The 27429-nt window shown below is 37.1% G+C and overlaps 4 protein-coding genes and 1 non-coding gene across 5 annotated transcripts; 3 read left to right on the top strand and 2 right to left on the bottom strand.

Moving 5' to 3' along the window:
- The first annotated feature begins 1247 nt into the window (after window positions 1-1247).
- Window positions 1248-6220, top strand: LOC131790661 (lysophospholipid acyltransferase 7). The gene is made up of 5 exons (XM_059107898.2): window positions 1248-1596; window positions 2017-2143; window positions 2709-3283; window positions 3546-3692; window positions 5195-6220. Exons 1-5 carry the CDS (start codon window positions 1382-1384, stop codon window positions 5550-5552), a joined length of 1422 nt encoding a protein of 473 aa, XP_058963881.2. The 5' UTR covers window positions 1248-1381; the 3' UTR covers window positions 5553-6220.
- A 124-nt stretch (window positions 6221-6344) lies between these two features.
- Trnag-gcc (transfer RNA glycine (anticodon GCC)) lies at window positions 6345-6415 on the bottom strand. Its single transcript has one exon. It is a non-coding gene; the product is annotated as a tRNA-Gly (tRNA).
- Window positions 6416-6686: 271 nt separating this feature from the next.
- On the top strand, window positions 6687-12152 carry LOC131789931 (zinc transporter ZIP11). Its single transcript, XM_059107120.2, has 9 exons — window positions 6687-6871; window positions 6985-7023; window positions 7692-7859; window positions 7983-8268; window positions 8643-8712; window positions 8830-8928; window positions 9352-9415; window positions 10117-10211; window positions 10722-12152. Exons 1-9 carry the CDS (start codon window positions 6764-6766, stop codon window positions 10798-10800), a joined length of 1008 nt encoding a protein of 335 aa, XP_058963103.1. The 5' UTR covers window positions 6687-6763; the 3' UTR covers window positions 10801-12152.
- Window positions 12153-16524: 4372 nt separating this feature from the next.
- On the top strand, window positions 16525-19123 carry LOC131790134 (melanopsin-A-like). The gene has a single exon (XM_059107316.2). It carries the CDS (start codon window positions 17211-17213, stop codon window positions 18318-18320), a length of 1110 nt encoding a protein of 369 aa, XP_058963299.1. The 5' UTR covers window positions 16525-17210; the 3' UTR covers window positions 18321-19123.
- Window positions 19124-19562: 439 nt separating this feature from the next.
- LOC131789613 (casein kinase I-like) lies at window positions 19563-26510 on the bottom strand. Its single transcript, XM_059106776.2, has 8 exons — window positions 26154-26510; window positions 25806-25916; window positions 23601-23749; window positions 22933-23161; window positions 22375-22545; window positions 21448-21596; window positions 20602-20791; window positions 19563-20485 (listed from the first exon to the last, which is right to left on the bottom strand). Exons 1-8 carry the CDS (start codon window positions 26227-26229, stop codon window positions 20208-20210), a joined length of 1353 nt encoding a protein of 450 aa, XP_058962759.1. The 5' UTR covers window positions 26230-26510; the 3' UTR covers window positions 19563-20207.
- Between the last annotated feature and the right edge of the window lie 919 nt (window positions 26511-27429).

The raw sequence follows: 27429 nt of genomic DNA, 5'->3' as shown, positions 1-27429 counted from the left end.
AATCTTTCTTTTTATTAAAAATGTATACTTTTACTAGGAGAATTTTGAACACACGCAGTAACTTAAAAACTTTATTTTGCGCAGCCAAAACTTCTTCACACAGAGGTACACTGCATGTAAAAGTAGTGATATAGGTCAAAATCCCACCGTGGGAGGGTTTATGGAAATTATAGTTTTTTAATTAAACTGGAAAATCCATTACAATTTTCTTCCAAAACATGAGCTAGAATTGGTTTTTTAGAGAGATTTTAGAGGCCTTCCCGCTCTTTTTTGTGGATTCAATCAGGAAAAGAAGAGAGCGGTTGATTTGGAGAATAACGAGGCTGTTTCGTTAAATAGCTCACGAAAAACTTGCCACATTTTTTTTTTTCTAATTTGTTATCATGCTCAGTGATATATTTAAGAAAACGCCTCTCTGCTTTGTTTATCACAGAAACTTCTCTGATTTCTTTCATCGAGACAACTTGACATATGAGGCTTCATTATATCAAAGTGGCCGTAGCCTTCAACATGGGCACCACAAAAACTAAATAATGTTGATCTGAACGCCCCATTGGACCAAGGACCTAGCTTACAATATGGCGTTCATGCGCATCTATCAAAAGACTGAGGCAAAATGCCAGACAAATCAATAACAGCCATAACTTCTCTGAGGGTTTATTCTTTTTCCCCATTTGTTTATTTGCGGCCGATCTTACATGGGAACTTGACTATATGCGAAAGTATCTGCACGCTTTAAGGACTTAACAATTTTTTATCACGGCGTTTCCTATACTTGAACCTCCGGCCGGGTAAAAAGTTGTTCCCTAAGGTGGCCCACAACTGTCACGGCAAAAGAAATAACATCGCGGCAAAAGAAAGAGACTCACGGCAAAAAGGAATAACCTCACGGCAAAAAGGAAAAGGCTCACAGCAAAATAAAAAACCTCACGGAAAAAAGAAAAAGACTCATGGCAAAAGAAAAAACCTCCCAGCCTCCACGGCTCTCTTTAATGCCGTGAGGACATTGTTATTTCTTTTGCCGTGAGGTTATTTCTTTAGCCATGAGTCTTTTACTTTTGCCTTGAGGTTTTTTTTTTGTCGTGAGTCTTTTCTCTTTGCCGTGAGGTTTTTTCTTTTGCCTTGAGGTTTTTCCTTTTGCCGTGAATCCTTTCCTTTTGGCCTTCAGGTTCTTCCTTTTGCCGTTTGTTTTCGCCGCGAAGTTATTTCTTTGGCCGTGACAATTGTGAGCCACCATAGTTCCCAGGTTCTACTCCTTATTAGGTGGGCTGACATTTAACATGCTTTTGTCCCGAATATCACTCCAGCGGTGGGATCTCTTGCTTGGAAAATTGATTTTACGGTCTGACAAACTAATATATACCGCGTGTGGGGGAACACCATGTCCACTACAGACTTACTTTATCTCTGTATGCTATTAGGATCTATTCCATTCGGCCATTTGGTCAAATTATCAGGTTCTCCTTCACGAAAGCAATTCCTTTCCACCGTTGCTGGTGTATGCTTGTCACTCGCGCTTGTCGGAGTTTGGGGAATTCTTCACTCCTTTTGGACAATTCTAGGCACGTATGTGATAGTTATTTCTCTTGGTCCAAGGTAAGATTGCTTGTCCTTAACATGTGTCGAATGAATTCGCCATTGTTAGGAAATAAACGTGTGCAAGCATGCATCGTGTCCTATTGTACCCCTGCTGTTCTTGATAGTTTTAAACAAATCATCTTGTCAGTTCAACAACAGCTAAGCATGAAGGCGTTAAAAATGGTTTGTTTGCTTATCACCCCTCGACCTTTTGAAACAGTGAGTGAAAACGATCACTCGTCAGTGGGTATGTCGTGACAGCACAATTCTCTGAAACAATTGTGCGGTGAAATTGTTGATGAGAATCAATTACCCGTATAATTCATGCCTATTTGATCAGTAACATCTCCATTTGGTAACTTCTTGTTATCAACCCACTATTTGCGAGGCTTTCTGGATGGAAGGAGTGAAATATTCTTTTACTATGATATTTTGCAGGCGATGTGAGTGGGTAGCTTTCCTGTTTGTGTTCGGCTATCTTTTTTTCTTCCGCACATGCAAGTATTTTGGATTTGAAAAGCCACCAGAACACAGCAATGCTATTCAGCTGTTGGTGACCTTGAGGGTGAGTTTGTAATGTAAGCTATATTGATTGTTTGGTAAGTTCTACCAGAGCCAGACGTGAAGTAAATTCCATATGCGATTGACCACCAGAACAAGCATGATGAGGCTACCTTGTGGGTTCTGGATTTCCTGCTTTGCCTTGCTTTTTGTTTGTGTTTATTTTAAACCTGAATTTAATTGAAATTGACAGAAACATAAAATCATTTACTCATAATAATTTTGTATAATATTAAACCAGCTCTTGATTCTGTATAATTAATCAATAATATGAATTAATAACATTTCACTCATATTCCACATCTTTTAATTTCACAGCTTACCACAATTATCAGTTGAGAGAGGTTTGGAAAAAGTTTGGTAATGGAGTTTTGAATGTTGAGATAATAGTGTTGTAACAGGCAACCTCTCTCACCTCCAATAGTAACCAAATGTCAAAAGCTGTGCATCGATTACCAACTGTAAAAACACACAAAGGCACAGTTGCCAAATTTTTGTCACATCTCACTCAACTGAAAATTGAAGTAATTCATGCATTTATGGATTCACGATTTTTTTTCCCTTTTCAGTGTTGTACACTGCCATTTGAAATATTTGAGTCTGAGGAAGAAACCAGTGAAGGAGAATCTAAAAAGTCAAAGCGACCATCCTTTTATGAGTTCCTTAGTTACTCCTACTGTTATTGTGGACTCACCACTGGTCCTTACTATCGCTACAAGACTTTCAAGGACATGATTAACCAACAACATCCTGAGAAGATTTCCACCGTCATCCCTGCCATGAGAAATCTTCAGACATTTCCCTTCTATGGTGTGATATACCTTATTTTAAACCATTACTTTCCAATCAGTCATATTGGGACTCCAGAATACACCAGTCATCCTTGGGGGGTGTTGTACCAACTGGCTTATCTTGTCCCAACCTTTCATGGGTTTCGCTGGCGCTTTTACATAGGCTGGCTCCTTGCTGAAAGTTGCTGTATGACTCTTGGTTTGGGGGCATATCCATTTGAAACAGAACCAAAGCCTGGGTTAGGGCCTACCAAAGCAGTTCCAGAACAAAGTGAACCTAATACAGAAAAAAATGGAACCATTAATCAGACCACTCCTGAGCAAAACAAAGAATGTAATCAAGACATGCACAGGTACATTTATATTAAATGCAGTGGTTACCTCAAAACTTGAGCTATCTTAATTATTCCATTCCAGAGATCCAAAATTCTAGAATTCTCAAATGCAAATTACTTGGTTTTGAAATAAATTCCCATCTATCCCTAACTTTTTTTTAGGCTTATTAGATTAAGATATTTCAAGAATAATTCCTTTGAATTAGTTCATCATTATCAATTATTTTCCAAAATATCTTGTTTAAGTCATCCTGTGTTGCTTTTTTCCCTTTTGTTACAGCTTTGAGACAATCCACAACATAAACATTTTTGAGGTGGAGTTTTCACCTACTATGGGAAATACAATGAAGAATTGGAACATGACTGTTCAATGGTGGATTGCAACTTACATACACAGGAAAACTCCTTTTAAAAACAAAAGCTTAAGGTAATGCAAGTCATAGATAGATGGATAGATAGACAGTTTATTTATCCACATAGTGCCTAGGAGCATTCAGCATACTTGTTTACAATGCACACATGCAATTACAAAATACTGAAAATAATGAAAATCACATAAATATAAAAGACTATTAACAATCATGTGCTGGGCACAGTAACAAATTCCTATTGTGGTGCTTAGTGATAGATAAACATCACAAATTTTAATTTGTCTGTTAACAAGTAATTGTTATTGGTCTCTACTTTAATATTAATGTATTAATGTATTGACAAAAAATTGATTTTTTTGGCTCACACGTATGCTGTAATAAGCTCCTTTCCCTAATAAGTATTTTCTTTAGTGTTCCCTTTTTCCCTTTCCCTAAACAAAAACTCTACAATTATACAATCATAGGAAAATGTTTTTCATAGAATTTGATATTTTATTTCATTTAGACTTTTTACTTATTAGACATTTTAAGTTTTGGACATTTTCTTAAAGCTTCTAAATGTAATTTTTGTCTTCAATGCATCATAATTCAATTGAATTTACATAATTTACATTGTATGGTGCAATTGAACACCACTGGAAATGGTGCTTCACAAATAAAATATTATAATTGATTATTTTAAAAATGCCAGACAAAATTGCAACAATGTTGTAATACTTTGCAGATAGGTTTACAGTAGTATTATTATTCATTTTGGCGTAGCAGCATTTTAGAACTTAACATACTGATATTTGAAAGCTTCATTTAGTTTGCGAGTTAAATTCTGTAAGGTTTTCAACCAGAGAAGTGTGTTCTCATAAATTTCATTCAATTCATGTACATGTTATTAGATGTCACTCATACAGGGGCTCTTACTGAGTTTTAATGAGCCCCACCCCATTTGTATGGGTACCCACCCTCTCTTATAAACTTTTGTAATTTACACTAATTGGTCGTTATAGTAAATTAAATTTTGCCTTCCCTCGTTTCACAAAACAGAGGGAGGGAGGACCTTCAGCATATCTGTAACAAGACTGTGGAACTAACTACCTACCCATGAACCTAAAGAAAGAGGCGAAAATAGTTGCTTCTTTCAGAATGGCCCTTCACAGACATTTTCTAACGAGCTATGATGAAGTAGAGCATTTCACTCTACATGCAATTTAACCTGACCCAAGCAGCATATTTTATTTTATCTAGTTTTTAGCTTATATTCTTATAGACCTGTTGACCAGTTTAAAAATCCTCAAATGCATTTTAATTCTGTTATGGTATTTTTAGGATCAAGGGCCACTACTTCATCAGTTGAATTACTGTTGTGTGTTACCCTCCTTAAATAAAGTTGTTTTTATTATTATTATTATATTAACCCTCTCTAATAACTCCCCCCCCCTCCTTATCTAAACCTCCCTTACCAACCCTCTTTAACAAGTCTCCTTCCATTCTAAAGAAGGCCCTCTCTAGATACAACAATGTATGGTGTGAACTTTGAATATAATTGTTACCTACTTTATTTCAGAATGTTCACCACTCTTCTTGTCAGTGCCTTCTGGCATGGTGTGGCCCCAGGTTATTACCTGACCTTTTTGTGTGTTCCACTGACAGTTATTGCTGAAGTTCAAATGTCTAAAGCTATCAAGCCATACCTGTCGCCAGAGCTTTGCTACTGGTATGATTGGCTGAGTTGGTTTTTTCATTACCGTAGCATGGAGTATCTTGGCTGTGGATTTATGTTGCTTCAACTTGCTCCATGCCTGGAAGCATGGAAGAGCATGTACTTTGTTGGACACATTGTGATGGCGGTTTTTATTGTTATTCCTTTTTTTATTCCGAAAAAGCATACTATTGACAAAGAGGCCAAGAAGAAATCATCTTAAACTATGTTGTATAGTTTTTGATAAAGTATTGATTACTTTAGTTATAATATAATAGTGGAAATACATTATTTAGGAAGCTGTTTAGCTATTTAAATAAGTTTTGTATTTACATTATTGCTACTATCAGCATGTATTTAGACTATCATATATACTGTGTTTTTGATAACTCTTTTAACCCCGGCAGGCAGCAACTTTTTTATCTACCAAACATTTGTTTACAAATTTGACTTTTTTTGTCACACCAACATCTAAATCAAATAATTTTGTGAAAAAAGGTACAAATGGAGACTAACTTATCTGTATTTAAAAAGTGATGGGAATTATGATGATGAGGAGGAGGAGGGGGAGGCAAATACTCTTTCAAATGATTGACGAATTGCAGATATGAACTAACTTAGTCCAAGCTAGATAGTGTGTTGATAATTCATATACATATTGTGCACATTTAAATTTATAATCAGTATTTTTGGCAACATTTTGTCTCCATCTCTCAGTAAAACACCATTAAGTAATATATTGATAAATAAATCATGTGATCAATTTCAAGAAAGTCTCAGAATACAAGTATTAAATACCATCATAATCCTATTGTATCACAATCGTCAGAAAGACAAAAGGACAAACTGACAAATGGACAGGTCAAAGAAGAGTGCTTTATTGAAATAAATAATCAGAAATATTTGTCAGCTTAATACTCGAGAATGTAAAGAAAAAAAATTAAATTATCGTGCACTGGCTGGGCAGCCAGCTTAATACTCGAGAATGTAAAGAAAAAAAAAATTAAAATAATCCTGCACTGGCCGGGAATCGAACCCGGGCCTCCCGCGTGGCAGGCGAGAATTCTACCACTGAACCACCAGTGCATGTCTTGAAAAGAAGGGGCACTTTTTAGTATTAAAAACCGTTTTAAAAGGGATTTGACACTAACAGGCTTTTATACTTGGTTTGGCTCGGTATTTTATAGCTCAGTTTAGTTCAGTCAGGTTAAACGATCGCACAGTGTCCACTAACATAGAAGTTTAAACTGTTATTCTAGTGACCTCCGCGAAATTCTTCGACCATGTCCTTATCTGACACGTGGACCTTCAAAATTAGCATACATCGACAGTGGTTTATTTCTTATGAACAGCCGCAGTCCAATTTCATTGAAATTTTGAGAGTGCCGGGTCTTCAGTCAAATATCCCCATTTTGGACAGCGAAGTAGTTTCTGATGATCCCAAACTCTAATCCTGTTGTTCAGGCTCTTTTAGGGACGTTGTTTACATGGGGAGTAACAGCTCTTGGATCTGCTCTCGTCTTCGTTTTTAACAGCGGACAGGTAGGATAAGGTTTCTGTGTCCCTCTACATGGCTCGAAGCTGTAACTTTCAGCTGATCTTTCGCATTTATGTCAATCGCGAGCTTAATGATAAATTTATTTTTACTATTTCAGAGAAAGGTTCTCGATGCTAGCCTGGGATTTGCCGCGGGGGTAAGATAGAGATTGTGAAATTACGATATTTTTACCATAATCGTTTTAAATGACGTGTTTATCTTAGATTAACATCAGAACACGTAAACAGATCTCCCAAATTTTAAAATTAAACATATCTCAGCCCTGTTAAATTCTTCTGATATTAGAAATGATGTTATGATATGAGTACATTTATTTTGTTTCGATTCATTAGTCTTGGCCATTGGTTAGATAATAATTGGTGTATTTCTTATGAACAGCCGCAGTCCAATTTCATTGAAATTTTGAGTGCCAGGTCTTCAGTCAAATATCCCCATTTTGGACAGCGAAGTAGTTTCTGATGATCCCAAACTCTAATTCTAATTAAATTCTTCTGATATTAGAAATGATGTTATGATATGAGTACATTTATTTTGTTTTGATTCATTAGTCTTGGCCATTGGTTAGATAATAATTGGTGTAATTTCTTTCCAATCATATCTCTTGGTACGTCTAAGCACACCTATAAATTGCAGAGGTTAATCAGATTTTAAGAACTTATGATGTGACAGTGAAATCGTAGTCACATTCAATAGTTATTTCCAGGGCTCAACGTTTTGAGTTTCACTGCAACCTTCATTTTGGCTATCCCAAGTTTATGTATTTTGTGCATGATATCTCTAATATCTTTGATTGTTTTAATGTAGGTCATGCTAGCAGCTTCATATTGGTCCTTATTAGCCCCAGCCATAGAAATGGCAGAAACTTCAGGAAGTTATGGAGAAGGTGGCAAGTTTGCCTTTGTTCCAGTATCTATAGGGTTCATTCTTGGAGCAGTATTTGTATATGGGGCAGACAAGCTTATGCCACTTCTGGTAATTATATCACAGTAAATAGATACTTGTATTTTATTGATTTAGTTGTGAACACAACTCTATTTTAGCATCATTCTCCTGTTTGCATCAATTTTTAATTTGCCATAATTTTCTTTTTCTAAGGGTGTGGAATCATCTAATTTTGCTGAGGCCCTAACTGGTGATTTTCAGAATGGTAATGCATGCAAAGAGAAGGAATCAAAGGATAACATCCATCACACAGAAATCTCCATCCACAACTTGTCACACAACAGAGATACATCACAGCTTACACAAAGAAAGAAGGAATATTTACATGATTCTAGTAATAAAGACATTGATCATGAAGGACAGATATCAAAAGAGCAAAAAGCCAGCTGGAGGAGAATTTTATTATTGATCATAGCAATTACTGTTCATAATATTCCAGGTAACATTTTGAAGAGAACACCCAATAATATAATTATAACATAGAGAATTGATGGCCAAGGAGGAAAATCCAGGCATGCAACTCCATAACACAGGATTTTAGTTACCTTTTGGGCAGAAATTACAATTATGTAGCGTTTTTTGATCTAGTGGTACATGTTGTCTTCTCTCAAGGGTAGTCACTTCTGAAAAACTGCAAAAAATGACATTTCTTGACATCACTACAGTACAATCGATTTTTAAAATTGTAAATATGGCAGACAAACTTTGATCATGACACTATTTTCAACTGAAAAGGATGATGATTATTCTTAGGGCAGCTCTAGAGGTGGCCAAAAAGTTTCTTTTGAATGTTGAAATTATACTTTTTTGCAGAGGGTCTGGCTGTTGGAGTAGGGTTTGGTGCCATAGGAAAAACAGCTGCTGCAACCTTTGAAAATGCAAGGTACATAAAGATTTAAATTAAACTTTATTATTCAAAATGTAAGTCAATAAGTCAGGTTCCTCTTAAATTTTCCTCTTTTGGGAACTCAACTACTCGTCTGTTGCATACTATATCCAGGAATTTAGCAATAGGCATTGGAATTCAGAACTTTCCAGAAGGACTGGCTGTTAGTCTCCCACTTCGAGGGGCAGGATTTTCCTCATGGAAGAGCTTTTGGTAAGTGTATGTTTCTGATTATCATCAATTTCTAGCATGACTTTTAGGTACAACTTTAAAGTCTGAACATTTATCGTGGCTGGCTTAAACCTTTAACTCTTACAAGTGAATAACACATGTTATATGTAATTTCTTTTTCTTAGCCTATTAGCTAGAGGGAGCCAACTTGAACTGAAACCAAATAATCTGTGGTCTAATTTACATGGAAATGTAAATCCAGTCAGTGGGGAGAATTGTTGATAACAAAATCTCTTCCAAATCACAGTTTCATTATTCCAATGCCCACAGCAGTCACTCATGTTAATAACTTTAACAATAATTGTCTCTAATTTCTGTAGCTAAGCATGTTTACATTTGACTATTGAACTTTCCTCACCTGCTTTGCTTTGTCATAAAATAACATTCATTTAATTTTTATTTGAGGTATGGTCAGCTAAGTGGAATGGTAGAACCATTAGCTGGACTTTTTGGTGCTCTTGCAGTTGTGGTGAGTACTGGTGCCATTTTTCAAGAAACTATCAGTATGTATCCAACCATATTTGGGTTGTTTTGCTGACACAGAAAAGTTTCTTTCAGTGAGAGAATAGCTCAAAATAGTTAGTTTGCAATGGTGAACAAACCCCCAAAAAATAAACTAAAATACAACAGGTTGATTTATGAACAGCAAGACAGAGCAGCTATGGGTAGCCCTGTTTATGTGGTTATAGCTAACATCTACATGGAATAATTTGAGGAACAGGCAATAGCAAATGTTACTTGCAAACCTAAAAACAGAGCAGCTATGGGAAGCCATGTTTCCACAGTTATAGCTAACATCTACATGGAAAAGTTTGAGGAACAGGCAGACGGGGGAAATCGAAATGTTGCGATCAATATCAAAAGTGACTCTGTCATGAGACAAATGAACAAAGTTCATCTCCTTATAAACTAGGAGTTTAAAAGATGGCATTGAAGGGAGACAGAGATTTAAACTGGCAAACCTAGAATATTTTTCCACCAAATTTTTCAAAATGTCCAAACTAGTAACAAATTTGGTTCAGGCCTTGTTCTTTTGTGTCAACAAGATCTACATCATGTGCAATGCTACTTAATATAGGGTTTGCAATTATTGACAGTGCTTTGCTTACATGAAGCTAAAATATTGCTCTCATTTATGTGTAACAGTGTGACTTATTTATTATACTCTAGGTTGCTGAGCCCTTGTTGCCATATGCTTTGGCATTTGCAGCTGGTGCAATGGTGTATGTTGTAGTTGATGATATCATACCAGAGGCCCAGACAAGGTTTGGCAAGAGTGGTTCTTTATATCTTATGTGATACTGAAAAGTTTTTAATTTCCACAAGTACCAGTTCTTTTTGCCTAGAATATATTTCTCACTCTGTAAAAATTGGAAAGTTTGTAGTCAGCTCCATACTTTAATTTGCAACTGATTGAAGCTTTGTAGGTTTATGTATTAACTTAACACTACATGAGAGAATTTCTCTAAAAGACTTGTAGAAATACAAGGCTTACTGTAATTTGCAAAACGAAACGGAATGAAAGGTAATGAAATGAAAATCGGTAATTTGCAAAATGGAAAATACTAATGATTTGAAAAATAGAAATTGCAAATTACAGATTTTCATTTTGTTTCTTTCCTTTCATTTCATTTTGTTTTGCAAATGACAGTAAGCCAAATACAACATAACTGTAGCATGATGCAATATGTAAACTGCTAGAGAGATGGTGACACCATTCATAAATCATTTAAAAAGAAAGGTTTAATTAATAATTTTTTACTTTTTTTTTGCAGTGGTAATGGACGGTTAGCTTCATGTACAACTATTGTTGGTTTTGTAGTAATGATGTCTCTAGATGTTGGGCTTGGATGAGAATATTACTTGTGAAACCTTCCTTAGTGAAATTAATGTATTTTATTAGTTAACAATCCTGACCATAGAGTAGGCATTTGGAACTGCAGAATGCTTCCTTAATTGTAGTTAAAGTGTCTTGTAGTTTAGAAAAACAAAACAAAACAAACAAAAAAATAGAGAAAATAATCATCAGTGATCAAGTGTTTATCAAGAATTTATTTTTCACATCCATGTTTATCTTAATAGTCCCTAAACAGAATAAAGAGCTCCAATCTAAGACAGTCATTTGCGCAAAAGACTTAAAAGAGACATCACATCAAGCTTGCATCCAAGTGATTTTTTGCATACATTAAATATGATAAAAGGCTTTTTTATTCCATCACCTGATAAGTGGCAGGATATTTTGCAGTTTCATTTTGTTGTACTGGTGGTGCAGTATACTTTGCCAAACAAATGCATCAAACTACAATTTTTAGTGACTTGGAGTCTCAGCTCTCTATTGAAAGAAATACAATCAATTTAATCACACCAACTTTTTACAAACAAAAATTTTTGATAAACAGTTAGTCGTACATGTTGGATGGATAGTTTATAAGATGGGTTGTAATGTTCTATACATTTTCTAGCTTGGGAATAACAAATTTGTGAATGTTAAAGGTGGCTGCAATTTCCAAAAGGCCATTTTACAGTTGTGTTCTTAGTTGCCAAGCCTTTGATTTGGAGTGAGGCTGAAGGTGACCTTGTTGTGATGGAGACAAGTATCTAGTTGGCATGGTAACAAAGTAATAGACCATTTTTGATATGTTAAAATTCTGACATAGCTCTGAGATAAGGGGGAATGAAACAAAAGAAATAAATTATTTGTCTCTCAACCTCGATGTGATTTCTTGGAAATTACAAACTTGTGAATGTTAAAGATGGCTGCAGTTTCAAAAAGGCCATTTTACAGTTGTGTACTTAGTTACCAAGCCTTTGCTTTAGAGTGAGGGTGAAGGTAACCTTGCTTGGGGTTGCATAATATTTCTCAAAGCCAAGTTTGAATTTTAATAAATTGAAAATGGCCTATTTACATTTAAAAAGCAGCATTGTTTGTATTATAACAAGGTCACCCTTTGCCTCACTCCTGTTCAAAGGTTTGGCAACCAAGGGTGCAGCTTTAAAATGGAGAGCTGAAAACATAACCAAGACATGTGGTGTTGTCACTCAAAAAAAAAAGGTTAATGTGTATGTACATTTCTGTGGATTTCCAGTCAGCTTTCTTATTTCCATTTTCAGTTCAAAGAGAAAAACTTTTTTGTGATCTCTTTTGTCATATCATTGGATCTACTTTCCTCTGAGGTTGAGATCTGGGGTTGAGATATATTGATAAATACAGAGATTTATTGATTCATTATTGCTTACAGTTGTTCAATAATGTTTCTGCCTTGCATTCTACCTTTTCTCACCCCTTTTTGTAACCTTTTATTTCAGAAGATTTGATTGTCAATTCTCCCTTCATGGGCTTACACATTTTCTTGCAATATTGTACATTAGTTACAAAAATTTGGTGTAAGATGAAGATCAGAACTTCAACTCGTGATAATTTTGAGTATTGTTATTACCTTTTTGCTTGATAATGTTTGGATCTTATAGGGAGATTCGTGTTCACTTGTAGAAGTGAAAGGGCTAATGCAATGCCATGTTTTTAGTAATTCGTAACCCTTTCTGAAAATATTCCCTTGACCCGGGTTGTTCAAAGCTGAGTAAAGATAACCCATGGTTAGTGTGAAATTCCATTTCAGGTCTGAAATGCAATCCAAATCTTTTTGCTTGCAATTTGATCATTAGATGTTCAAAAGAGAAGAGGGAAAATTGTTCCTAAAGGGCTTTTGAACAAAGGAGTGGAGAAATCTGGATTAAAATTTAACCCTGGGTTAGCGCTAATTGGCCTTCGAACAACTGGGCCCTGGATAAGTACGTATTCCATACATAAAGTATGTTTTGGACTGCGGGCTCAGTAAAGTAAAGTGGACGAACCGGGCCGTCAGACGCCATCCTTTAACTCGCTAAAATGTTGTCACAGGGCCACAATGCAATATCCATGATTTTTAGCCCACTTCCCTAGAGGAATGAACTTTCGACTAGTCATTTTTGGCGATGCTGGTTCACGAACGCTTGAACAACATTGGAGAACCAGCTGTTAAAAGTTGGCCTTTTCGAAAGATGGACTCATCTTTGTTCAGCCGGATTTCAGACATTTTACATCAAGTGGAAAGTGCGAGTTACATGAAGAGAGTAGCTTTAGTGGTTTTCCTTGTTTTTGTAGCATTTCTATTTAATTTAATAGTTGGGCGTTTTTTAGAGAAGATACGGCGGTTGGTGATGAGAAGAATTCACATTCCGCCCGACAATGAGGACGAAACTGTGTTTGGACTGGATTTAGCCTTTGGACTGGCCAATCTGACCTGCACGGCGTTACTGGCTTGGGAGGTGCATAATATTTCTACATGGATATTGCAGACAGATCATCAATAGCAAACTAGCTAGATCGGCTTTGGCACAAAGCAGATAGCTTTAGGATTACTCGTTCAGCTTCCCTCCATATGATTTAGTCAAAGGAGAGATTCAAAAAGCTTGATTAATCAAGTGACGAGTATTGACAGATAGTAATGTATTTTACCCCACTACTCTCAACCCGAAGGCATTTTAAAATTGTTAAATACAGGAGGAACATTATTTTCAAAAGGTCGTTACGGCAAAAAACATATATCAATCTCACATTTGTCAGACGCAGACAATGAAATTGCCTTAAGTGTATGTTATTCTCTGTGTTTCGTTACCTTGTATTCTAAGACTGCACCCTCTTTCTATTACGAAGAGTCCACCATACTTTTCTTATATCTGCAGCTACGAGGATATTGCGTGAAATATAATGATTTCTCACAAAGAGGTATTGTGGGAAGAAATTCCTTTTTGGTCACTATCAGGACTGAAAGGGTAAGTGTCACGATGTCACGTAATCTTACATGTTATTGACAGTTGTCCTTATTTGGTAACCAAACGCAGGCAAAACAAATTGGCGTGTTTGCTATTTTCATTTACAAACGAAACTTAGGGTAAAGTCCTGTCCCTGTCAACTTTTCCTGTAGGTTAAATGCTTGTGATTCCATATTTATATTACCCGAATTTCCAAAGGAAAAACAAAATGCAATGACTCATGTAATTTAAAGAGGGCAATTTTCTCGTCTTTTTAGCGTTGCCGAAGACTCCTTACGATGTCTCGGAGTACCACAAGTGGGTATTCATCCCTTAATTTCAAACAAGACCTCTCACCCAATCGGAAGTCACTCTTTCCATCACAATTTCCTAGTTCAAGGGTTCAAACCAAGGAGGGTTTTGGATGCGTTTGGATGCTCTTCCAGCCTGCATTCATCCACGTGGGGGTAATTTGCAGTATCAGCACTTACCTTCCACATATACCTGTTTCTAGATTACCGTAATTTGTTTTTGCATCGTTGAAATGAAGAATAATTTAACAGCAGCGTGCGACCCTCATACCGCAACCCCTTGTCCCGTAACCTGCGTTTTAGACCCGCCAGTCCAAAATGTAATGTACTTTACAATATTTCCATCCGTTACTTAGAATGACGCATTTTACTGTGCCACATCAAACGAGCATCACGACTCACTATACAACGGCTGAAAATGAAACAATAAGACCAGATTTATTTCCTCCTGAGGAAGTAAATTATACTCTTTCAAAGCCGAATTAATTCTAAAATTTTCGTTTCCGCAAACCATGCACGAAAGCTACCTTGGTTGGCATCGTCACGTAGACCATTTAACTCTTACCGAGCAATTCCGCTTTTTCACTTGAACTCCAAACTTCATTTACCATAATAATACGCGGCAATCATTTTGCGCGATAATTACTTACTTAACAATGCAAATCAGCTTTCATTCTGAAAGCTTTCTGAAAGGTGATAAAAAGAATCACTCTTTAGAGTTGATGGTTCATCAGTTTCGTGTTTCAACCTCATCTTTTGAGAGAAAATGACTGATCTTTATGGCGTTTATTAACTGAAAGGATACAATTTCAGTGGGAGGAAGGATGCAGGTGCAATTTTTTTTCAGAAAAAAGTAAAGATTTGAAAATAATCCAAGATTTTCGATTTGCTTTTCTCGGAATTACGAAATAATGAGTTGTTTGGAAATATTTCGATTTAGAATGACAGGCATAAAAATCGCGTAGCGAAGGCAATACCATGTGAAAAGTCAAGTCTTTATCGCAGAAACATGATTGACACAATGTGGTTGGGATAAGTGACAGTTTTCAATTTCCTTGAAAAACTCGACAGCAGGATGTCATGGAAATCTTCTTAGAGACAGAAACAGCTGCCGAGTATTTCGCCTACGGATAGCCTCTTGCAGAAAAATGGACGACCAAACCTTTTTAAACTTTTGTATGTTTCTAACGTCTTTTCTTTAATTGCTTGTAATGGTTAGTTACCCAACAGTTATCGGAAATTTGGAACTATTTTTGTGACTGAGGAGGGTGTACTGATTGCCTTAATTTAAAAGAGTTCTGAGACGATGGCGGTCATTGCTAAGAGTATGACGGATCAATTTAATGTTATTCTTGATAAAAATTAGAGCCTTCGGTTGAGTGAATTATCTATTATCCTTTTCTAACCCTTGAACCAAAGGAAGGTTGTGATTAACCTGTACGCTCTACCACACTGGTCTACAACAACACATCTCTTCAACCATTCGCTCATATTAAACGTGTAAATATGGATATTTTATCGCGAGGCGAAGAAAAATTTTGGTATTTTATCCTTCCACACGAAGCTTGGGCAATCCGATTCTGAGTCTACCTTTTCGAATCAGCGAAAAATTGATTTCATGCGTTTTACAGCCGGATCTGTTTTACCTCGTCAGGAAAAAATAAGTTTGCCAGCTTTTTTAACCACAGGAAGATGGTCAGAATCGTAAAACTGTTACGAGACGCAAATTGGAAAGGTCAAGGTTGTTTTCGTGCAAATTTTTGTTCAAGGTGATTTTTTCGTAAATAATTAAGAGGGGGCAAGTTTGGTTTAGCGTCGGCCTAGCCGGCTTACAGCCACCTTAGTGTGTTTAGTTTTTGTCATATATTTCCTTCCGAGAAAATCCCTCCCGCACAAACACCCACTACATGCATTTTTGTGCCCTTAAAATTCGTCGATACGGTTAAATCTCTGAATTAAATTTCTGAATTTGTTCTTGAAATTGTCTAAGATATAAAAATTGTTGGACCAAAGGTATAGTTTCCATGTCTCCTGCAATATTTCCTCCGTGGGTTTTTAACATGAATGGTCTCTTGCCCTAACAGCCAATAAAATTTGCATTTTTCTTTTACACTAAAATCTATTGTAAATGCAGTTTTACGCAAAAAAATGGGGGCATGTACGTACGTATGTATGTATGTATGTATGTTTTTCGAGCTTTCCCGTGGTGGGAAAATCTAGAAAATTTTTTATATACCTCAGTGAGGAAGAGAAATATCGACAATTTTTGATACGCCCCAAAATAAGCCATAGTTTTTTTTCCTTGCCAAGGCTTAGAGAGGCGAATATCACAAATACTACCGATCCAAATGGAATTCAATATCAGTGGCAGATGTTTATAGATAAGTCTTTTCATTAACCAAGGCGAAAAAGAGACAGGAATTGAACTAATGCAAATGCAAATGTGAACTTCAAGCTTCAAATGAGAAGTGTTGATTCTACTTTGCGTTTAATTTTTTACGATTATTGTCCGTGAGAAGGATTTAAGTACCATTCTGCGTCGATCTGAGGACTGGTCACTAAAAAAAAAAGAGTATTAATCCCCCCTGGAAGGTGAACGAAGTTCACCGTTTGATTTTAAACGCAACTTCATAAAAACATCTGCTGCCACACGATGCATTGATTCGCTATTGTTTGTGTCACTTGGAGAAAGAAAAATTAGCCACTGGGCTTTGTGGGCGAAAACACGTCGCAAGAGGGTTGCTCCGCGATCAAGGGACTTTAAATGCGCGAATAGACGAAAGAACAACTTTCATCTTGACGGGGAAGAGGAACTGTAACAAGTGCTTGGTTCTTGCCGGATCTAAGTCTGTCATCTCGGTAGTAAGACGTTCATAAAGGTAGAGAAATCATTTTCTCTTTAGTGAATTTTCAGAAAGTCAAGATTCATATATCTGTGGCCAGGTCGGCTTTGTTTTTCCAGCGAGAATTGCTCGGTTATCGCTAACAATATTTCCAGCTCCTCCTTCACCACATTGCTTTTCAACAGCTATAAAACAAGAAAAAAAGGAGTACAAGGATAACCTGCTGAAACATTCTGCTGAGTTATCGTCCAAGCGGTAACATTTATCAAGATAGTAGTTGTGTTACTGTGGAGACATTTTGACCCAGATACAGCAAATCATGTCGAATTTTAATTCCACGCCACCATTAAATCGCACGAGTAACTCTGATAATGACCAAGGAGAATTCCTGGCGCTAAGGATCATTCAAGGGATCGGGATGTGCTTATTTATTCTTACTGGGATTCCCGGGAACTTTTTAGTGTGTTATCTGGTTCGGAGAACGCGACGACTTCGAACAGTCACAAATTTGATTATCAGCAATCTAGCCGTTGCGGACCTGGGGATGTGTCTCTTTAACATCCCCGTTTCCTTGGTAACTGTCATTTATAACCGTTGGGTATTGACTGATTTTGTATGCCAGATCGCAGGTTTCACTAACTCGTTATTCCTCTTCGAAGCTTTGTGGTCTCTTGCCTTGGTTAGCATTAGTAGATACTGGTGTATCGTGCAGCCTGGTAAATTCTCCGCCATTTTTACACGTCGCCGAACCTTGGCCATGATCACGGCAACGTGGATCCTGTCGCTTCTCTGTGCCCTGCCACCCTTATTTGATTGGTCTAAATATGTCTTTACAGTCGGTAAATCAACGTGCTATTTCAACCTAAATGAGCACTTCCCGTACACAATTATTTTAGCCATTGTAGTGTTTATTTTGCCTTATATTTTGATTACAGTTCCTTACTACCGGATCTTTCGTTTTATCCGTGGTCACAGCCGAAGAATGAGCATCAACAGTATATCTGCAAGTTTCAGAAAGGCAACCCGTTCTACCTTTCAAGACTTCAAAGTAACAAAATTATTGCTTGTGGTTGTCTGTGTCTTCGTAGCCTGTTGGACCCCACACATTATTGTTAATCTCATGAACGGTTTTGGCATCATTCAATCGATTCCACGAATTTTGAACGCCATGAGCACGTTTTTAACTTTCCTTTCCAGTTCTTGCAACCCGTTTATCTATGGTCTCATGAACAATAAGTTTCGCAAGGGTTTTCGTGCAGTTCTCTGCGCACCTTGCCAAAAATTCGCTAAGCAAAAGGCACCAATGCTAGAAAGGAAAATAAGCGGCGAAACCACCAGGAACTTAAGTTCACGATCAAGAAGTAGTCACAGAAGAGAATGGAGAGTTGTAACAGAGACAAGGAACACAGTTTACGAGTCATGTGTATAATCATAGCTTATTTAAGAACCTTGTTCTTTATTACTCTTAAATTGCTTTCCTTCATGGAAATAGTTTCGTATTAACTGTTCAACTGAAAATGAATTTTCGAAATCGGGTTCATACAAGCAGGTTTCCTTAAACATTGTCAATCAATGAATCACTAATTCTTTTTGACGCAACATCCTTGCTGAAGTTTTGGACTTGCACGTACGGTCAAAGGCTATTTGAACTTGTTTTTTCTCTAAATTGAACAATAATAAAGGACACTGAACAAGCGGGATAAAGAGAAATCGACCCGGCTCACATAGGCGGTTAATTTGATTTGTTCTTGTAAAAAGAGCTCGATTCAGAGAATCTTTAAACAAGGAGGAATAAGAGGGAAGGTGTTCCAGTAGCACCTACGTTACCTCCGTTTCAAGGAAAATTAATAAACCATGGTTAATAATTACCGGTGGTTAAAAAACTGTTATCATACTCTCAACCAACCAGATCCAAAAATAAAGCCAACTCGACCTACAGGTCACCCGCCTTTTCCTGTGCTTCAGGAACTTAGCATGGTTTAATTTCGATATTTACGCTTGTTCTGATTAACAACAGTCAATCGAAATGCTCTTCATTTTCGAGTTTTCCACGAATGTTGGATCTACCATACTGATTCGACTTAGTGCCCACGTTCCAGTAAGCGCGTCCTCGAGTTTGGTCTCTGTTGAAAAGCACCCCTATTCTAAAAAAAGCCCCTATTGAGTAAGCACTCTCTTTTCAATAAGGGCCCCTATTCTGTTTCAGTGCTAGCAATACTGGTGAACATCTCCTTGGATATCAATCGAAGTTCATCTTACCTTTACTATCTCACTCAAAGCATCATCTCGGAAACAATGGTCTACATCTCAGTCTCTCAACCATTAGGTCCGAGTGCATGGTTCCTTCGAACGATTGATCTCGTCTTCAAAATTTCGAGACGATTGCTCAGCAGTCCGTTCTAGCCAGGAGGGACCCAGGAACACAAGTCCGCTTCCTAGTCTTTTCTATTCTTTTTAAATACACATCAAAGCTTTAATTCGCACTTTCTGCAGTTCCTTAAAAGAGGAAATGAGCGCCCTGTCCCTAACCAGCACCCTGTTTCGAATAAGCGCCTTTCTTGAGGTACCAAAAGTAAATAAGCGCCTCTGTCACTACATCGAATCATCACGGTAACTGTCTAAAGGCAAAGTTCGTTTAATTCTTAACTCTCTAAGCAAGACAGTGACAACCTGAGATTTAAAGCTTTTGTCTTTCTTCATTTTACACTTTATACAATATTCATTCGTAGTCTTCAGCGCACTACCGTAAAGCTTTACAATAGTTTAGAGCGGCTGGAGATTAATGGAAGTTAGTCATTTTTTCGAAACGAAACCAACCCACATTCCAATACTCTAATTCTCACTGCACCAGTGTAAAGCTGTGAAAGAGATTGACTAGTGGTTGTTTTTCATTCTCATCTTTCGCTCGATGGTCAAACACCACTCTATTTTTATGAAGTTGACTTGGGTCACACGATATAAAAAGAGTTAAAGCATATCAGTATCTTTCAGTCAATTGAAAGATTCGTGTCTGGCATTTGAATGGGAATTAAATAAACTATAACACTACACTATTTTTAATAAAGTCACAGCTGGTGTTCCGGCCACCAAACCAATAGTTATTACAAAAAAAGGGAGAAAAAAAGTGTCTCCTATTAATTGATACGCACTGGCATGACTATCACGGACACAGCATAACTATTCCACTAAGAGCAAAAACGCAAGACGTCTTTCTCAGGAATTAAAGCAATGATAACGACAAGATGATTCCTACTTCAGGACCACAATGATGTTAGCCTCTTATGTAAAGACATGTTGATTACGGTGAATTTTCAAGTCATTTTGGGGCACGCGTGAAATGTTTCGTTGAATGACGTACAGTGGAGAGTTCCATCATTCCAGGATCCCTTTCCTGTTGCCTGGTTCCACTGGCGCGTCTCAGTCCAGTCCCAGAGGACGTTGGGGTCATCACAGGGGTCGAGCGAACGTGGGCGCCGGACATCCGCGACATGTCACCCCGAGGGAGATCCCCGCCTTGGACATCAGCTGGGGCCCCGCGATGAAGGCGAGTGATCCGTCTTTCTCTTTCAGCTCGTGAAATTGGTCTCTGTGCACCTTTTTGGGGCAGAGAACAAAGTAATCATGATCAAAAGAGGTGTTATACAACTACAAGAGTTTACTTAGAAAACGAAAACGGTAACAGAGCGCGTGCGTAAAAATCTGAAACCTACCAACTGGGGAGGGAGTAGCACCACTCATTGGATCTCGGAGCCGACCAGATGCTCCACCAGCAACAGCACGGGTAGTGGAGCTTCGATGGTTCCGTTCTGGTTCCCTGGGTTCACGTTCCCTCTCTAGTGCCTTTTCTCCTCCTCTCATTACTGGTCTTTCAGCGCCACCATCTGGCTCCCGACCACTTCCCTAAGGCAGAATACAGAACTGACTATTTAAAGCTCTCCAAAACGATGCAATAAAAAGAGTTCAAGTTTCCTTCACATGCAAATAGCTGAACTTTATTAATTTTGACAGTGTAGTCGATAAAAGCGTAATAATGATAGCCTACTTCAGCCAGTATTTAAATTTTGGTTTCTCTTGCTTAAGGTAAGACTCCATTTCCACTGCTCTATAGAGTGCAGTCATTGGTTGCAACCATTGCTCTATTGATTCCAATCAGCTGTGCAACAAAACACTTCACCCAGAACTTATAATCATACATGATGATGGAGGCCAAATCCACCACAAGATTACCGCCCAGATTGTTCAGTCTCTTGGGAAACCCGATTAGAGAAACACAAACTTCACCTGAAGAAGCAACAACTAAGGACCTAACCCCCTTCACACGAATTTAATGGCAGAAGAGTCAAGAATCCAGTGATATTTGACTTATTATGAAGTTTTGATACAGTTGGACAGGCGACGAGCACGGAGCAATGGCAAGCATTGTTAATTGTATAAGTCTGTTCCTTTTATTCATTTCCGCTCCCTTTTTTTGGTTTGTTTTGTTGCTGATATTATCAAGGGAGAGGGGAGGATGTTGTTTAGTTAAAAAGAAACAAGTTTTTAAACTAATTACTCACAAACTTGAGAAGATTCCAGTCAAATATGTAGTCATAAACATATCCTTGACAGTGAAAAAGGTTGCGGAAAAGTTGGCGTAGGTAAGAGTAGTCTGGCTTGTCATCAAAGCGTAGTGACCGACAGTTGTTGAGGTAAGTGGAAAATTCAGCTGCAGAATCAAAAATTGTTCAAATAATATTTTAGAGGTCTTAAATTAGTAGATTTTAACAGTTTCCCATTCACCAAACAAACCCTTAGGAAATTAAAAGAAAAACATAACAAAAGGGGGTCACTACACTCAAGTCCCATTTCTTATATTATTTTTTTATCACACATCTGCGACAATCTCATCAAGGTTAATCTTTGCAGATATTGTTTAAAATGGGGATACTTTGTACACCCTCATCCATACAAACATCTAACCAACTTCAGACTATTAACTTTCCCGGTAATAATAAGAGTGTAGAGGTTTTTTTTAATATTAGTTTTCAGTAAAACTGATAATGAAAATTTAAGGATAAAAAGCAATGCTATTAGAATATGATGTTTGGCAACAACATGTCACCATTATCAAATGCAAATGAGAAAAGATCACTGATGATACACAGAGAACAAAGGTGTGAAACATAACTGTAAATGTGGAGAACAAAAGAAGTTTTTGTCATCATGATTAGTCCATATATCAAACAAATCATTTTGGTTTCTAGATAAAGGAAGGATCCACTAATGTAAAATTGTGATCGTTCATAAAAATCATGAGAAATCATTACAGTCAAATGACTGCAATAATTACTTTACTTCTTTCACAGTGACAACTTTAAGTCTAACATGAGAACAAACATAATTATCTATAAAAAAAATAATAGCCTTCCTTCTTCTTAAACTGAGCAACATGTCATGAAGACATCATTACTGTACTTCTTTGTAAAAATAATAACAACACTTACATGGAAATCCTTTACAGAGGATTTCAATGGGCGTAGACATTTTCTTTTCACTGATTCGTTCATATTTTTGTTTCTTGGTGGCAGCTTTAAGGCCTTGCCATGGAAGGCTACCCAGGTTGAAGTACATCAGTACATAACCAAGTGATTCTAAATCATCTCTTCTGCTTTGTTCTACAGTTGGAAAAATATATATTAAAGAGATGTGTTGTGCTGAGTTTTGTAAGACTCGTGGCCAACCATACCAGAACATACACCCATTTCCTTAGCACTTACTGTGACTAAGCGTATTTCTATTCCAGGCAAACAGGATGCCTTTAACCCAAGCAATTTTCATAGATCCCTCATGGTTCCCTGAAACTTCAGCTTAACTCTTGGTTAAAGTGAGAGAGAGAGACTTTCACCTTGCAGAATTAAACAGACAATGCAACCCTTTACAGAGTAATTCAAATTATTCAAAGCTGAGGAAGTAGCCTTAATTTCTTTAATCACTGGCCAAAAAGCAACAACTTTATCTGATGACAAGTATGTTCAGAATATGAAATGCTTGTTCCAACCTACCAATTCCCAAGTGAGTGTTGATACTGGCATATCTGGCTGTTCCAGTGAGGTTTTTATTTTCTCTGTATGGTATATGCTGATGTGTTCTTGGGTCTCTGTACTTCTTGGCTAGTCCAAAGTCAATGATGTACACAAGACTCCCCTTCTTTCCAAGTCCCATCAAAAAGTTGTCTGGCTTGATATCCCGGTGGATGAAATTTTTACAATGAACATACTCTATTCTGCTGATCTAAAAACAAACAGAATTGATCAAATAACTTAATTTTCTTACTCTATCAGTGGAAATTCAACATGTTGGACCCTGGAAATTCTGCACCCCATAGAATCAACCTGTCAATGTACAAAAAACAGTAGGAAGTCTGGGTAAAACCAACAAGAGAAGAATCTATAACATAAACTGATTTTTTAATAACAAAAGTTAAGAGAGAAAAAAAAGAAATAAGGAAAGAAAGATGTCCAATAAACAAAGTAAAGGATACAAGTCCATAGCTAAGGATAATTCAAACCTCCAACCTTCTGATTTGGTGGTTGAATATTCAAAACTTTCATTACTTTACAAGAACCATATTAATGAACACATGTGTACACAAAACATCACACAAAATTGCAACTTGACAATGTACACTGTCTGGCAAAAAAAACTGCAAAACTTGAGTAGCACTACTTACCATCTGATCAGCTAAGAGAAGCACTGTTTTTATACTAAACTTCCTGTTGCAAAAATTGAAAAGATCCTCCAGACTGGGCCCCAGTAGCTCCATCACTAACACATTGTAATCACCTTCTGTTCCACACCACTTGATAGTAGGTATGCCAACTGTCAACAATACCAAAATAATTCAGCTCTACATGTGTATTACATTTATGTTACCTGCATTGTAGTATTTTGTTGCAAACCTTACATTATGCCAACCCTGAATTATTAACAAAAGTTTGCAATATATCTCTCAGAAGTTACAGTGATTTACATTTAAACAATAGGATTCCTTAATAACATTTGTTTTGCTTGACAGTAAACCCTTCACATGGTAATGAGAAAAATAACACGCATGCATGAGCATGTAGAATAAAATTTCTTCATTATCATGAATAAATGATAAAGTTCTTTGGATTCCTTAGCACCAGAAAAGTAGCACAATCACTACCCACATCCACATGTATTTCATAACAAGAATTAGCATAGACAACTGTCATATGTTTATGAGCACAACATAATTATAGCCAGACAGAGTGATATCCAAACATATCACTCAGAATGCTATGCCAATAGCAGCACACATCAATGGTTCTTTATAGCAATAGATCTTTGAGGTTTTTTGACATAATGTCTGTTGCAGTTTTTTGCTTGAAGATACAGCCAACCAGAAGTAGAACCCAAATTTATTTTTTACAGTACCCCATTTGATCCATGGTGTTTACTAAATATTGTCAGAGCTGTAGATAAGATTCTCATGTGTAGCTGTGTACACCAATGTACACTACATACATATTTTCTAGACTTAGTTCCAGAGTTACTCCTCAAATTTCTGAGAAAACACTGCAAAAATTCACGATACCTTGGATGTCTTAAAATAAAAAACATTGGCATGCTACCCATGCAAGAGTTATTTTTTTCCTGCTGGGTGGGTTGAAGTGACACTTTGTTTAACTGATGTTTTCATTTTCGTAAAAGAAAAAGAGCATAACTTTCAGAAGAGCAAGAAGAGCATTACTTTAGCTTAAGAGAAAGAAAGAAAAACCTTCCAATTTATCTGCAATAAACTCACACAAAGGTGTTTTGTGGTCTGTCGTCTCTGTTGTCTGAGTACTTCTAAGCAAGAATAGACTGCATCATTAGTCTCCTTCAAAGCTGTTATTTGGTCTTGTTACACAATGCGCTCTCTCCCCATTGGAGAGAGAGCACGATGCATGACCAAACAACAGATGCAAAGGAGACTACACTTACTGCCGTTCCTCCAACAGAAATAAAATCAAAATTGCCTAATGCTCATGCAGTGTAATGATTGGGTATATTCTGTTTGGATTTTAGGTATTGTTGTCATAGTACCTGATGGGATGTAAGTTTTTTGTCTGATGCATTGTGAGTAAAGGAGCCATAAAAAACCAATGTTTTAACTTAAAAATGATACAAAAAAATTACCTGCCACCCTTTCTAATCCCAACATATCTTTAACTAAAACAATTGGGCACTCAGAAAGACTGCCGACCATTACAATTACAAAATGGACCCACAATTTCGGGTTAATGTCATTCTTGACTCCATGACATCAATGAAAAGAAAACAATACCCCAACACTGTACTTGGAGCGAGATATCCCAATGTTGTCGTATGATTGGTGCGATATAAATATCCTGATGTGCCAATGTGATTGGTGCAAAAGCAGCATAGATGAGTGTAATTAAGCTTATGGATTAATATTTTGGTTTCATGTAAACATTATAACTTTGTCATGTTTTTTTTTTTATTTTTTTTTTTTTTAAACTGATTAGAAAAATGGATGCCATAACAACCCTAACAACACGAATTACAAGTTCTTCGCTATAAGTAGATTTATCATAAATTTGACCACAAGAATGTTGCATCCCACAGTGAGTGAGCTAAATACCTGGTGATGCGTGGAACCCTACTACTCATTTCAGCCTAAAAGTAGGTTTTGTTTAACTTAAGGACTCTCGAACCTAAACGAACTTGATCAGGTTCTCATACTCTCCACAGCAGCTTTTTACAGTTCAGCTTTCGTCTATCTATACCATCGTTAGTTTTTGTAGTAAATATCATTTCGATCTCCTTAGTAATCCTGTGAAGAGAATACGGAAAGGTGTTCGGAGCCATAGTCCAACTTATCAATCGTTGAAAATGGAAAAAAACAAACCTCCTCCTTGCATCATCTTGTAAAACTTCGCTTCTATGTGCAGTTGCGGATGTTTGGTTTTGACACATTCCAACTTTATAGCAACCTCTTCCACAGTTGAAATATTCGTCCCTTAAAAAACCAACACATTCATGTTTAACCTTGGTTTACTTACATAAACAATACATTATAAAAATTTGCTATCGAACGTCGATAATCAACAAATTATTGTCGAGACCACTCAGATCCTGAGATTTTATTAAGCTAAAATAGTAAGCTAGTAAACAGGAAACTTTACGCATAAAGCCCCCAATGTAGAGGAAAATACCCCAAAAAAACGATTACAGCTTTGAGAAAGAAAATATTTACCGAGGTATATGTCTCCAAATGATCCACTACCAATCTTCCTCCCAAGGCGATACTTGTTCCCAACACGCAACTCCATTCTTCCACCCGAAAGTAAAATTATATCAAATCAAAATGGAGTCCTTTCGGCAGTCATGTAAGATTGAGACAGCAAGCGAATCCTCACCAACCAGAATCTATCAGTGGACGCAATTGCAGCTAGGACTCGCCAAAATCAAGGTTAAGATATTTTTCTATCTTAAAGCTTAATCACTAGGATATGAAAACACATTTTAAACGAGAGATGGACCAGAATTTAGAGGATTTTGAAAGATCCAATCTCTGGTTTCTACGGATCCGTTCTGCGAGAACAGTTTATTTTGATAAATTTGCATACGACGACATGAATAATAAATCTTCCGGACGTGTCCTAATTTGGCACACTGTCGCAAAGCGAGACAAGTCGTAGGTACTCGGAAGTTTCGTCAAATCCCGAACATCACGAACTTCGGAAACGGGTGCTGGGAGAGTGCTGGGAGTATTTTCTGCGTTTGCGCGCGTTGCCAAATGGTCGGAAATTCTTGATGCGCGATTTTTTTCCCTTCGGCTGTTCGCATGTAGCTATATTACTAGCTATTCACTCCCGAACTAGCCAATCAGCACGCACAAAAGGTACTTTTCACCTGTGTTGTATATGCACTATCCACAGCAAAATACTCTTGTAAAAATATAAAAAATAGAAAACTTTTTTAATATTTTGAACAAAAAATGAGGGAAATTGAAGGTTTGAATGCATTTGCATTGAAGAAATGATTGAGGCTGTATATTCGTGACTCTTAGGTGAAATGGCAAAGAAGCAGCCAACTGAGTCGCCAGACGCTTTTTCGAATGGCAGTCTGCGGCCTTTCCTTTCATCCACGAACTTCGGAAGGACGGAAAACTCTTAAACAGAAACCTACCTTTCAAATCGGCACTCTTAATCCCAACGTTATCAACGAACGCTCTCCATTCAACTGATTTACTCTGGTGATTTTCACCTTACCATGTTCCCACCATAACACGAACAAGGCAAGAGGCAGTAATTCAAGATGAAACATTTCCTGATTTCACATTTAGCGCTTGGCTTCTCTGGTAAGGACTCGAATCGACCGATTTCATTGAATGAAATTCATAACTCAGAACAAACACAGGAATGTTTCTGTAAACGAGCATTAAAACAGCATTTAGAGAGAGGCAGAAAATTATTTGACACCAACATCATTTTTGGTCGGATGTATACCACTGGCTAGGAACCACACGT

This window comes from Pocillopora verrucosa, chromosome 8 (assembly GCF_036669915.1).
Source record: "Pocillopora verrucosa isolate sample1 chromosome 8, ASM3666991v2, whole genome shotgun sequence".
In the NCBI taxonomy this organism is placed as follows: Eukaryota; Metazoa; Cnidaria; class Anthozoa; order Scleractinia; family Pocilloporidae; genus Pocillopora; species Pocillopora verrucosa.
The sequence above is the reverse complement of the archived record's forward strand: the minus strand, read 5'-3'. Positions and strand labels throughout refer to the sequence as shown.

What these genes read in the sequence shown, in the direction of transcription:
- LOC131790661 (XM_059107898.2), top strand. Translation starts at nt 1,382, where the DNA reads ATGTCCACTACAGACTTACTTTATCTCTGTATGCTATTAGGATCTATT. An exon ending in GTTATTTCTCTTGGTCCAAG is followed by an intron (nt 1,597 to 2,016) that starts GTAAGATTGCTT and finishes GATATTTTGCAG; the next exon opens with GCGATGTGAGTGGGTAGCTT. An exon ending in AGCTGTTGGTGACCTTGAGG is followed by an intron (nt 2,144 to 2,708) that starts GTGAGTTTGTAA and finishes TTCCCTTTTCAG; the next exon opens with TGTTGTACACTGCCATTTGA.
- LOC131789931 (XM_059107120.2), top strand. Translation starts at nt 6,764, where the DNA reads ATGATCCCAAACTCTAATCCTGTTGTTCAGGCTCTTTTAGGGACGTTG. An exon ending in TCCTCATGGAAGAGCTTTTG is followed by an intron (nt 8,929 to 9,351) that starts GTAAGTGTATGT and finishes TTTTTATTTGAG; the next exon opens with GTATGGTCAGCTAAGTGGAA. An exon ending in ATACCAGAGGCCCAGACAAG is followed by an intron (nt 10,212 to 10,721) that starts GTTTGGCAAGAG and finishes TTTTTTTTGCAG; the next exon opens with TGGTAATGGACGGTTAGCTT.
- LOC131790134 (XM_059107316.2), top strand. Translation starts at nt 17,211, where the DNA reads ATGTCGAATTTTAATTCCACGCCACCATTAAATCGCACGAGTAACTCT.
- LOC131789613 (XM_059106776.2), bottom strand. Translation starts at nt 26,229, where the DNA reads ATGGAGTTGCGTGTTGGGAACAAGTATCGCCTTGGGAGGAAGATTGGT. An exon ending in ACTGGAATCTTCTCAAGTTT is followed by an intron (nt 20,792 to 21,447) that starts GTGAGTAATTAG and finishes ATTCTGCCTTAG; the next exon opens with GGAAGTGGTCGGGAGCCAGA. An exon ending in TGCTACTCCCTCCCCAGTTG is followed by an intron (nt 20,486 to 20,601) that starts GTAGGTTTCAGA and finishes TGCCCCAAAAAG; the next exon opens with GTGCACAGAGACCAATTTCA.